The sequence below is a fragment of the Lissotriton vulgaris genome, chromosome 12 (genome assembly GCF_964263255.1).
Source record: "Lissotriton vulgaris chromosome 12, aLisVul1.2, whole genome shotgun sequence".
NCBI lineage: Eukaryota > Metazoa > Chordata > Amphibia > Caudata > Salamandridae > Lissotriton > Lissotriton vulgaris.
The window spans coordinates 151,373,026-151,386,740 of NC_141700.1; the positions used below are offsets into that span (position 1 = coordinate 151,373,026).

General features: G+C 37.7%; 1 protein-coding gene across 4 annotated transcripts in view; it reads right to left on the reverse strand.

Annotated features, from left to right (window-relative positions):
• Window positions 1–10,147: 10,147 nt before the first annotated feature.
• Window positions 10,148–13,715, reverse strand: part of MEF2D (myocyte enhancer factor 2D) — a 456,242-nt gene continuing 452,674 nt past the window's right edge. For all 4 annotated transcript variants that reach the window (XM_086947641.1, XM_086947639.1, XM_086947640.1 and 1 more), the window contains one exon: window positions 10,148–10,463. In XM_086947641.1, coding sequence (XP_086803767.1) covers window positions 10,148–10,463 — 316 coding nt within the window. The remainder of the gene's footprint in view (window positions 10,464–13,715) is intronic.

Here is a 13,715-nt window from a genome sequence, read left to right on the forward strand (position 1 = left end):
CACCTAGTGGATAGCCACTATCTTGCTCTGACTAACATTGGTGGCAACTCTAAACTATCCTGCACATGCACATAATTTCCACAAGGGTCCATTCTTTAAATTGCTTGCTTGAATTTCCATTTAAAGTCTAGGGTTTATTACACGCGTGTAAAAGCCATATGCATGCACGCAGATTATCAGAATTCCACCCTTGACCCATCACACCCCTAGTTCACACGTTGTGATAAACTCACATAAAAAGGGCAGAAAAGTAGGGTAAAAATATATATATATTTATAATACATAGTGTATATTTTAAAATCGCCTTTTAGAACAATAAATAACTAGTGGGGAAGTGCACACTCTCCTTTTGTACATTTTGACATTTTACCAAATATGGGTCTAGAAGCGAGAAACAGGTGGCAACACCACCGTTTCCCACTTCCACCCCCAAGCACTAATTCTCTATGTGTCGAACATTTTACTAAACAGATTATGTCTTAATCTACTATAGTGCATACATGTTTTTTTTATTTATTTTTTGTTATTGTATACAAGATCTTTGCACGTAGCCCAGAGAACTCTACCCATATGTCAGAACCAAAAACGTCCATGAGATATATTTAAACAGCCAAAAGCAAACATGGCAGATAATGGGTAAAAATAAAGTACAGCGGAAATTGTTGTAATCTGGATAGTCATATGCTTGTGATGTGAGCACTGGTTCTTATTCCTGTTGGTGTCCCAGCAGTCAGCAATCTTGTGTTTTTCGTGCACAGGTCACAAGGCAAATTGAGAATTAAATAAATTAAACAAATGATAATGCTGCTTTGCTTTCTTAGGAAAACCGGGGCCTAGCAGCTAAACCTCTGCAAGACTGCCCCATATAGTAGGCAATGCAAAAAGCCACACTGAGTTTAAGTTATCTCACTGAAAAGTGTAAGATACATGGAGTTCGGGACACAAAACAATCAGACAACATCATTTAATTTGGTATGTGCACATCTCACTGCACAGGATAACGACAAAACTTTATCCTTTTTTAATGTGTTTTTAATTCCTAAGCCCCCGGTGCTATGTACTTTTTGTTTGCCACTGTACTTTGTCAGTGAAAATGAGCTAACCATACTGAAATTTACTGAGGACACAAACAGAGACACAGTTGTATAGCTTGCCGGTATCTCAAATCTGTGACTGAGTGGATCATGGAAATCTGAAGCCACAACTAAATGATGAAAGGTAAAATTATGAAAAAGCATTGGCTTGTGATCATGAAAGACACCTAAATAACTGCAGTGGACATAAAACAGAGACTCTTCATATTGTAGATGCTGCTTTCTCTCAAAAACAAGATGCCTTTGCCATTGCTGGGCAGCTGGACACTACAGTCCAGAGTAGATAGTATTAGTATCCTACTGCAGCTGGAATCATTATCCAGTGTCTGAACCAAAACTCCAGGTTTTACAGAGAAACACAAAAGGTACTCTTTGGTTGAGGGCTCTATTTCTACTGTTAGAATTAAGTCATGGCACTGAGCAAAATCAAAGCTGCCACCCAATGGCAAAATATATGTGACATGAACTTTTCTAATATTCTAATGTTTTAAATCATTGGATTCTTGCTGCACCCTTGAGTTCACTTTTTTTTATTTCCTCAATGCATTTTGAGGAAACACTGGATTTGGAAAATAAATGCAAAGAACGTTAAAGCTCTAAACACAATTTTCAGATTTCAAAACCCTGTAAGCCTACTGAATATTTTGAAATCTTGAATTAAAATTGAGACTATGACAGCAAGGCAAAACCTGGAAAATGAAGCAACTGACAAAACACACACAGCAAAGCAACACAGATGAAAAATTTGGAAGGTGACATTTTTGAATAGATAGATACCATACACATTTCGGAAATATAAAATTCGGAATTTTGTGATTAATGTTTGTCTAAGCAATAGATGACCCCAAAGCACTTCTCGGTCAACGAAAAGTGAATGGATATACATTTATGTTGCCAACATGTTACAGCGGAAACCTATAAACTTTACAGTTTGTTGGTTGCAGTATTTCTATGAGAATTATGCACTAAATTATTTGTGTTGTCAGGTTTTTGTGTGATGTTTCTTGCACCCAAATTGGTTAACATATTTTGACTTTGCTTAACTAGGTTTACTCTGAACAATGAAAATTTTCTGGCAAAAAGGGTGCGGGCATTTCTCCCTTACCACTATGCCTTACAAGAGGAGCTTGTTCACTTTCTACTTATACCTATCCTACTATATGATGCCATTATTTGTGATATATTAAAAATTGATATTCCTGTATTATAGAAAGTTCACGCCCAGTCAATGGCACTGAAAACAGTTAACCCAAAGCAAGCTGTGCTGATCGTTTTAAAGGGCTATTTTTGTGGGCTATTTCCTCTTCTATAGATTTGGCTTTCTTTTTAATGTCAGCCTCTGACACTATACATCCTGGTGGCATCTCTTTAATTGGTAATAAACAGAAAAAAATCACAATATTATTTTAACAAACCATGATTTTTGTCTCCAGTTAAAATAAGCAAAATTTCTCTGTAGTTTAAAGGAAATGCTTGGGTTTTGGACTGAAACACACATTCCTTATGTTAAGTTGTTAACTCTTTCCTTTTCATTAAAAAAAAAATCTGCAATAGTCAGCCTTTGTTTCCTGTGTGGGTTTGGTATAATACTAATAATCTGATCACTGAAAATGTGGTGGGTTGTGCTCCACGGGGCATAGCTCAGTCGGAAAGGTTGCTGGTATTTTGAGGGCAAATATGTGGCGTCAGAATTTGGGGAACGTCAAAATTCTATTTTTCAAGAGAAAAGACTTTCAATTTCATTACACAGGAGGATGCATATTACAAGAGAAGTAGGATGGAAGTGTAAACAACTTTTCACAAAAACAGATACATTAGCTGTCCAGTGATAAATAATTCTCCTCATTTTCCCTGTGGGACACTTTTCAAAACATCCATGGTATTTGCAACTGGGAGGAGCAACACACTTCTCTAGTCCTTCACAATCCAGGTATTAACTTAACCTTAATATCTTCTTTATATCCATGATATAAAATTGTGGGGGCATGAGATAGGGGTGAGAAGGGAAAATAAACAGTGATTAAACAACAAAAGCTGTACAGTTCAAAGTCAGTATTATTACAATATACTCTGACAAAAATATAATTTCATTTCATATCAATACAACAAAAAACAGTTTCCTGTACTGTTACCATTGCTAACATATCGAAACTTGCTATATACAAGTAGCCAGGTAAATACTACAATAGAGAGAGAGAGAGAGTGAAAGAGTGGAGGGGCAGGAGAAAGGAATTGGCTCAAGACAAAACTGCAAGAGAAAAACTCCTATACAACTGAGCATGGCTTCGGACATACGGATGGCAAAGGGACCTGAACGAGGTAGGTGAGAGGACTGCAATTGCCGGAAAGAGTGTTTCAAAGATGGGGTGAGGAGATAAAATGGAAAACAATGTGAAGCAAATAATGGAAGAGGAAGGGCAAAAGTATAGCAAGCCTCCTTTGGTTTTCTCATGTACCTGGCAGTGGGACTTCATGCATTTGCTAGCTGACTTCACACCAGGTTTTGAAGTTTGAGCTTTAGGTAAGGAATTGCAATGCACTTACTGGCATATGTATAAATGGTAAAGAGCCTTGATAGATTTTCTACATGCACCCTTTTCGCTTGGTTTCTAAACAGGCCAGTTCATTGCAAAACTTATAATCTCCAACACTGGGCAATTTAAGCCTGGGCAGTGACCTGGTGTAACATCTGATTATTTAAATGAAAAACTCTGACTGAAAACAAGCAAATGAGACCCACATTTTCAGTATGAACAAACATAATGAAAAGATTATAAATGGGAGCTACATTTACATACTGTAATATATATTAACCAATAAAATCAAGAGGAAGATCAAATTAAAGAAGTCAACGTTTTGGATTGAATGCTTGTTCCATAAACTAAACATCTGAACATGACTTTTAGCTACTGCTCAAATTAATTTGGGAGCTTGCTGACAGTAGTAAGCTGCACATTAAAAAATGTACACCAAAAAAACGTACACGTAGTAGAGGAATTGAAATGAGATTTTGAGGAAGCCAAATTAGTAATAAGAGGGCATGAACCGACAGACAATAAGTTTCTTTCAGGAGAATCCAATTTTCTGGTCTTTAATTTTGGAAAGATAGGGGACAATTTATCCCTAACCAAACCACCCACCAAAGCCTTTTCAAATGAGAAGCATTTGGTCAAAGTCATCTATGGTAATTTTCAAAATCAGGGAAACCTTTCTTCAAGCATGTATGCAATTATCAACAGGGCATTAATTTCAGAAATGATGGGCACTTGAGTCCCACTCCTAAAGTTTGGAGGGCAAAGAATTTATGTCTACCAATGAGAATCACAGGCAAATAATTCCCTATCTCATAGCACTAAAGGGACTGTTATAGAAGACTTTAAAATAAACTATTAAGCAAATGTTGCAACATCCTAACTCAATGTTTTGTACCAATTACAGTGTAACATTTAATAACTGTCTTTTAGTAATATTGAATTTAACATGTCATATCTTTTTTGTTAAATGGGTTCTTTCAGATTACTTGAAATATATTTCACAATACCACTGATATGCAAAGAATGACATTATACTAGAAGTGATGTTCAAAGGCTATCAGCTTTAAACAAAGGACCGTTAGGTTTGGAGGATCTTATTACAGAGAAGCAATTAATTTGATGCTCACTCAGTTGTTTCTTTTTATTTTTACATTTGGTAAACAATCTAAGACAAGTACTATATGAAAGGGTTTTGCACAGCATTGTAAGCCTACAGAAGACATTTTCTACTGCGGTTTTACAATTTGGTAGCAGCAGAACTAGCATTAAAGCTGAAAGTTTGATTAAGTACAAGATGGCCATTAGATTAACTTTCTCATCTAATGTGAACAAGTCAACCATGCTCCTTTGTAAATGCTTTAGAGGGATTTCAAGGGAGCAGATTTTTGGGGGTAACTACAGTGCTTGTTTGTGAGATATGTATTTTGAATTAATAATACAGGAACAGACTGCTGCCAATTTATCTTTGCAGCACTGCATCCAGTCTAGGAACACAAGGATATCTTCGAAACAAAACTATTGATCTGATTTAGTGGTAGGGCAGTGATTTTTAAATTTCTATTTAAATACTACAAGACCTATCTAAATTACAAAACAAAAAGCAGAAGCTAAATAAATTAAACACATTTGTGGGTTAAATTACCTTCAAACTCTGATGTATAAACTACTGCTGGATTATTCAAACAGTATTTGTTTTAACTGGGTTACAACACAAGAATTGTAATGCTGCGTAGACCTAGGCTGTCTTTTTTCTTTATTGCTAATCAATATTCAATTGGAATACTTTTTAAAGTTATGTTTACTATTTTGCTATTGGTTACTTTAAATATTAATTAAGAGCTTCCGTTTCAGGCTATATTGCACATAGAATTTATTTGTTGATGTTTCTAAGCTCCCACAATTCAAAAGCAAAGTTTGCATTTAGAGGCCCATAAGGCTACTGAAGGATGCATAAGGTGAAATGGGATGGTAAGTAAGAGAGCGAGGTGAGAGAAAAAGAGCAAAAGACGGTTGGGGTCATTCAGGGACTCCACGTCTACCCTCAAGTCACACATGATCAGGATTCCATAGGCTTTAAGAAGGGAAAAAGCAGAATCCGAGACTTTGGTAAGTAACCACACTTTTAAAAAGCAATATACATATCAGTGCATACTTCTTTTATGAAAATATACACATTGAAATTGTATTTCATTCTCCAAAAAACAAAAAAGGAACATTAAAAAACAAAAAGCGAACCAGCCAAACACAATATATTAGCTATTTTTGTAGTTGTTTAAATTTTAAACGCTACACTTGTCGAGGTTACACTTTTTTGTCTTTTTTATATATATATATATATATTTTTTGTAAATGTTTCTTCATGCATCTTACACGTTTATAGCCTTTGAGAATAAATAAGCTCCTTTTTTCTCTCCACTCTTCTAAAAACTGCAGCATGTACTTTTGTTTTCATTTAAATCGTGCAATGTTTTGCAACACCCCTTTAAAAATGAAACCAAGAAATAAAAACAGAAACTAAACTACACAACGCAAAATTCCAAATTAAAAAAAATTACACAATGTAACTGTCAACAGCACAGATGAGCACAAGAAATAAAATAAAAATACAGAAAAATATTTATATAGGTAAAAACAAGGGTGTTTGTTTCTTAGATTGTCATTCTTCTTGTTTGTATTGAAAATTAATAAGAGTTTTAATTTAAAAGTCTGTGAAACAAAATAAACAGTTCACCAAAATGGTGAAATCAATGCCAATGCCGTCTGTCTTATCAGTGAGAGGTTGAGGCTCATATTTCACAACCATTTACAAGCCGGATGATCAATAGGGAGTTACATACCCATTGCCATTCTTGGGGTTTCAGTTTGCACTGCTGGCACTCCTTGGAATGTTTGCCGCTTGCTGCCAGTTTAATGCCATGTCCTTGTTCTCTGCGTTTGGTCTTAAATCATATTCTGCAAATAGTTTGCTGAGGTTCCAAGCTGATAATCAAGGATGCCATTTTTATATGAATAAGGGCACACCTAACTCAACCAGCTCTTGGTGTGCCCATGAATGTGAGAAAGCCTTTTCCATTGGAACCAATTGTTAACCCATTGCTATAACTTCAATAGCAGGCGGCTCAAATATATGCACTCCTCTAGTGAAAAAAAATGACATTATGGTTGGTTTGTGGTTTAAAGTATCATCTGTGCTACCAGAGACCTGCAGATGATCAAAGCTTAAACATAATGAGATCTGGTGTCGTCCTCAAGTACCCTGCATGCTACATCTTCACTGAAAGAATCCTGCTCTGCTGCACACGTATGTGAACATGAAAGAAACGAGAATTTGGCATTTTGCAGGCAGAAAATGGCAGCAACCTCAAACATTTCAGAGCCTTCTTATTGCTGGCAGTGTCAAGCCATTTTGGCCTGACTCTGGCTGTGTCCAGCTAATGTGTGCAAAAGACCTTGCTAACATACAGTATCACCCTTTTTTTGTTGAGAGAGTGATATTTTGTTTACCAGCAAGTAAAGCAATGTTCTCAATCCCTGTGCTTCCCATTTCCGCAATGTGTTTATCTTGCATGGGTGTGCTCTCTATAAAACATATTGAAATACTTTTCTCAATTTTCAGCAACAATCAAAAGATCTGATATGTTTACCTAGTACTTCTCAATGAATTAATGCTGCAGCAATACGTCTATAGAGCACAAAAAATGCTATGGTTTTATACAAGTCATGACTATGTGATAAAATGTGTTTTCCCTACACAATCAAAATTACACTGTGCCATTAAAAAAAAGATAATCTTTCCTTATTAGAGGGTTAATTGGATAGGATGATTAAGAATAATTTCATTAAATGTCATGTATTCATATACTTTGCGATTGTAAGCATATTATGGAAAATCACCTTATACTGATTATTCTGGTAGCCTTGGAGTGACTCCTGAGGACAACTCAACCAAAAGGCAGCAACAGTTCTCTCTTCAATTGTACACAGTTTGAAATGTGATCCATTGTAATAACCAAAATGGAGAATGTTGGATTTGAGACTGATAAATTATCATGACTCTTTCACTTAAGTAATTGTTCCTGTTTGGTTTCCACATCTTTGATATTGCAAAAAAATGTAATAGATCCTCACTCTGCAATGTAGTAATCTAGAAGTAACATCATTTGTGCTCTATACACATATAAATAAAAAGATGCACAATCACAAATAAGTTCAGAGAAATAGTTATGAATAAACAAACATATTCTTCTTAGCATTTAAAAACTATATGTGTTTCTTTAGTTAATTTAAAAGAGAAAACAGTGTGTGTTGCATGTGCTGATAAATGTACCCCTTTAATATCCTGCTTTTAGATTACAAGCCTAGCAATTTGTACCAAGGCTTACAATGAACATAAGGCTTTATTTATTGCCACAGCATGGTGCAGTGTACTGTTTGGCTATATATTCACCCCCAGGCCTGCTGGCGGATAGGAGCACACCCATTCAAGGGAACAGAAGTGGGTAGCAAGACAAGTTATCACTGTCACATGTCATGTTGGTAAATAAAATCACATTGCTCTTCATTTTTTTTTACAAACACAAAAGTGGAGATACTGTGCTAGAAATAAAGTAGACAGGCAACGTTTGCACTACATACGACTCCAGGCACCAAAAAAGGCAGCTTGATCTGCAGATCGGTGAAGAAAAGTGCATCCATGGGGGCTTGCCATTTTAATTGTTATTGCAACATATACACCTGAACACTCACTTAACAAACTGTGTGCACTGGACAGGTGAACAGGGTTAACCACACTGGGAAATCGAGACCTTTTCACTCATTCCAAACATAAAGAAAGGAAAACAGCGTGGACTGCATGTCACAAGTGAAGGGACTGGCACTTCTCTGACAGTGATCGCGTGCAAAAAGTAGTTAACAGTAGCCACATTGCATGGAAAATGCAGATGCTTGGGGTAAGCTGTGGAGAGGAAACAGGATAATGGAATGGAATGAGATCCAATGGTATCAAACGTGCTTGCCTTTCTGTATTTAGATTTTTTTTGAAGGGTAGTATGTGTGTGTGGGGGGGTGGGGGTGGGAGGGGCAACCACCAACCTTAACTAATAAAAAAATCAGAACACCACTGAACAGTTTCATTACCTGAGAACACTGTGCCGCCGAAATAACATCACAGGTTGCACATCCAAGGATTTAGAGAAAGAAAAGAGAAATAATGGCAAGCCGCTGCTAGAGGTGTAAATCTCATTTTTGCCACTTCTCAACAGTGACTTTTCAATGATAGCAATAGTGACTGGTGCATGTAAATCAATGAATCTACCTATTCACCAAAGTAGCTCTTTCCTAATATGGGTTAGCAGCCCTTTCTAAGTCATAACTGAATGGGTTGCCTTTTAGGCACCAGCAATCATACGACCTCAAACACTACAAGGGATCATCATACGAAGCAATGTGTATCTCTTTGCATCCAGACATCTCTTCCACGTTAATAAAAAATAGGGCATGCAAGGCTAGGAGCGACGTCAATGACCAGCATTCGACGCCCCCAAGTCCATCATGCCTCTAGAGCTAAGATTTTAAAGGCTTTGCTTTCTGTACAAAAGTAGTGCTTCAAGAGTATCTCACTCAGTGCTCTTCGCATACAGGGTGGGGGGCAAGACAGACAGAGTCCTTACACGAGGTTGGGATTCCACAAGAGATGGAAACCAGCAAGAAGCAGAGAGGTCAATTGTTAGCTCAGTGTTTTATTTTCCATTTTCGGGCTATTGGGAGGGAGAGGGGAAAATTAAACACCAAGGACTTCTTCAATGTAGCCTAGGCTATTAGACAACTGCTCACACTCCAGAACTCAGGCCAGATACGGGCATTCAGCCCAGCGCTGTGTGCACGAGAGGAACACTGTAGCCTTTTCTTGTGATCTGCAAGGCACTCAGCTTAGGCTGACCATGTTCTAGGGTCGCACTCAAGCGAGTGGATGGGAGGGCTTAGCACAAGACATTGGTTGAGCAGCCAAGGATCAACTCTACGTGTCTGTTGTGATTCACAGTTCACTCAAATGGTGCTTTATGTACATACGTGTCAAAGTATTTAGTATGTGACTTTTGGAATCAATTAAGAAAAATGTTGCTTGATTTCATGATTATATTTCTCACTGCAAGACCTACTGTGAGCAATCAAGATAGGAATTTTAGAAGCACCATCAAAGGGACTGACTGCTGACTGAATTATTTACAGGAAAAGTAAAGTGTTGGTGTAAACCAGGCTAGATAGATAGATAGATAGATAGATGGATGAGTTTCATTTTAGCTGCTCATCACCATGGAGTACAGTATGTCCTGCAAACATTGCCTGGTTCACTGGAGTACAAGAAACGCCTACAAAACCCTAAAGCTATTTCTCAGGCAGTATATAATATGCCCCATCCAAACCCCTCCCTCAAAGATGACGACAGCTCCCTCCCTTGCTCTCAATGCCCACTACCGCTAGGGGTAAGAGCAGTCAGCACTGATGGGTTTTCAAGGGTCATTATGTTACCCAATTGTCCAGTCGCATGCGCTTTATGGATGAGTTGTCACCATCAGACTCTGCACTTTGCCGTAGGAGTCCGAGGGTCGTGCTGTAGTCGGTTCGGTTATCGTCCCTGTCGTTGCCTTCGAAGGAGCTGGCATTGCTGCTGAGGCTGTCGACGGGTGAGCGCCCCATGGTCTCAAGCTTTGTCTGTTGCTGATAGGAGAGTGGGGTATTGGTGTTGCGCTCCCGATTCGGTGATGGGGGCTCTTTTTTTATGCTGATGTCGGTGTTGGTGTTTACGGTCAAAGTGTGGTGCAACTGACCACCAGATCTACATAGTAAAAAGGATGTAGTTGTCACAGAGGTGTGAAATAGTAGGAATGACACAGAAGAAATGTGTAAGATAGAGCAGGTGAGAATGAGAGAGAGTTACAGAAAGGAGAGAGGATTGAAAAAAGAGGGAAAAATACATTACAATTCAAATAGCAAAATACCTTCATAATGCTTGTAATATCTATATGCTTATTAATTTTAAAAAGTTATAATAGGATGAAACTTGTATTAAACCATTTAGAAATTTGGCATCTGAGAAATACTGTGGCCCTTAGTTAATCTACTTCTATTACTTTTAATTTTCACAAAGAACATAATAAAATAATATACCACATATTTTGCAGACATTAATTTGTTTTGCCCTTTTATTTTAAGAAGTGTATTATTATTTTTTTTAAATAACAAACAACGTTGTAATGACTATGCCGCACACGGAGCTTAGTATTATACATCTTTGTTCATCTGTGTGAAACTGCAAACTCAAAATTCTAAACTAGCCTTCACTGTATTCTGCTCTAACACTTATGTCAAAGTTCTACGGAGTTCATCAGGAGCCAAAGGCGTTCCATCATTTCTTACTCGCAAGACACTTCAGTTTGCACATATACGTACATCCACAGGACTGTATATTTCATGTCAAGCTGCCAGGTGAGGAAAGAAGGTCAAGGATGCTTTCGTAATGTATTGTCCAAATTAGCTGGTAATATTCTGTCTTCTATTTCTTGATAATTGCTCATCCCTTTGGAGGGACGTCAGTTATCAGACAGGTGTGGAGTAATAAAACCTCCCATTCCTGAATCAGTTGTATCGACGCTCCACTCTATTGTTTTCTTTTGTTCAGGTAGCTCTGCTGATATCTATTTAACCACATCATTCGTCCACTGCTGGAATTACTGGCTTTAGACCCACTTTCAAACCATGGCAAACCGGTATGGCAGGATCTAAGTCATTTTTGAAAACTTACCTGCCCTGCTTTCAGAGTTTTCTCTCTGAAGCCATCCCTAATGGGAAATGCTGGACAGACCAACTTTGATTCATATAGTAATCTCTTGAACAAAAATGTGTCCTTACACCTTAAAAGTTAGAATGACTCTACGTCCTTTTACCAAATGGTAAATATCTAACCCTACTACCTCTCATCTTGGGCAAGATTTGTGCTCCTTTCTAGCCATGCTATGGTTCCATCAAGAAATAACAACTGCATATGAAGATAAGTTCACTGGGTATATTTCAACCTCACCGTTTCTTCATAGGCTTTGTCCCATAGCTGGTTTGTCATTTTTGTGTCATGTCCACAGCATTAACCTAGATATTTGTATGAGTGAGATAGTGCTCCCCCATATTTAGATAGAGCAGGGCCCTTAGCACCAACATAGCATATTATCTGGAAGAGCATCCGAACTATGTTCTCAATTATCTTGAATGATGCTGAAGTAGTCTGCTATATTGGCGACGTTATTATAGAGGCGCTCTGCTCTGCCTTCTAGCCTAGTCTCCCATAAAGGTGAATTCCCTAGGTGAGGTCTTCTACACTTCGTCCAATTCTTCTGTTGCTTGTTTAAATTTCCCCCATTCAGAGTCGCTTCCGGATATTCAGTTAATCTGCCCACATTGTCCTTAAGAGTATTGCTCAGACCCGCCCTACTACTTATACTTAGTTCATTAGGGTTTCGAGTGTACTTGCACTAGATTTCTTCAGGAAGAGTTTGCTGAAGGCACATTGGTACATCTGGGTTTTTAGCAATCTACTACAGTGTGTCGTCTCATGTTTAGGGACTGGAACCCATACTGCAACTGTAAAGCCAGGAAGCAATGATCCAGATCAATAGAACCTGCATTTACACTTTCCTTTACAATCTATTCAAGGGTTTTAGTGCAGTATGTATTGCTAATGGTACGGTTTACAGACCATTATACCAACTTCATCTTGGTGTCCATGCATTTTTAAATATTATTGTACAGATAAATCTCTGGCTTGCGTGAATTTGAACTTCAGCTAGGAGTCCATGGGAATTCCTGTGTATACGCCACTGTAACCCCCGACAAAGGCAGAATAAGAGCTCAAGAGCAAATTTTAATCAAAGACAGCACACCCAAACGTTTTGGGCACATAGGCTTCAAAATCATTCTAGAAATGGAAAAAAGCTACGGAAAGTGATTGACAAGAAACACCCAAATTATGTTCCGCAGATGATTATTAATAAAACCATATCAACACATCACAAACAGTCTTATAGGCAGGAAAAACAACTACTGAGTTGTAAATTACCTGCACAGAGTGCACTCTATAGTGCTCTGGACTGCTTCCTGGAAGTGACATTAAGACGAAGTGTTACAGAAAATTAATCTACCCTTTCTTTTCCTCCATGAGGCTTTTTCAATATCTCAGTGTTTGAGGAAACGAAAGCAAACAATGGCAGTCTGGTTTATTAACACCGGGCCTGAGATAGCAGGCTGCCAATATGTCACACTGATTGAAATTGCCTGCAGTCCCTCATCTTTAATTTAAAGAAAGGAAGGCTCAGTGGATCAGGCTCAGCGAATCCAACACTTTAGAAGCACAATGCGATAACAGAAGAAGGCAGAGTTCTTCTAAAGTGAATGGAACTCCAAGGTGACATGCAATATCCTTATAATGTACTTCAGGGGGTACATTATTCCCTATAGTACATGGTCACACCCTCAACCTTCCTATAAAATACCTAAAGCGTGCAAAAAATAAACTTGTTGCCATAAATATCTCCTTTCTGCTGATCACTGTTCATCAAGACAAAGCGAACAGAAGGAGAAAAACTCAATCTTCATTTTCACTCTTTAAACTGTAGCTGTAATTTTCTCCATGTCCTCCTTTTTTACTTGGCTGCTTGTTCTTGCAGAAAGCATTGTTAAGTCAGAACTCAAGTGCATTAAGTTCTTACAGTTGAGGAGCAATGCCATTTCTTTATTACAGGCAACTAAAAAAGTCAAAAGTCGCCTGTAATTAGGAAATTAGAGACGGAATTTTATAGAGAAAGGCAGGATCCCATGTATATTATTTCTTTAAGTCTTCCACAGCACAATTTTCAGTCGAAAGAGGAGAATGCTTCACAAATCATATATAAGTGGAAAAATCCTTCACATATGAAACTAAATGAAAATAAACCACTCTGGAATGGTAATAAAATTTAACTTTTCGCTGATGAAATTAACTGGGATCTTTGAATGACTCCCACTAGAAATAAACGGGATCATCTAAAATAACAGATGCAAA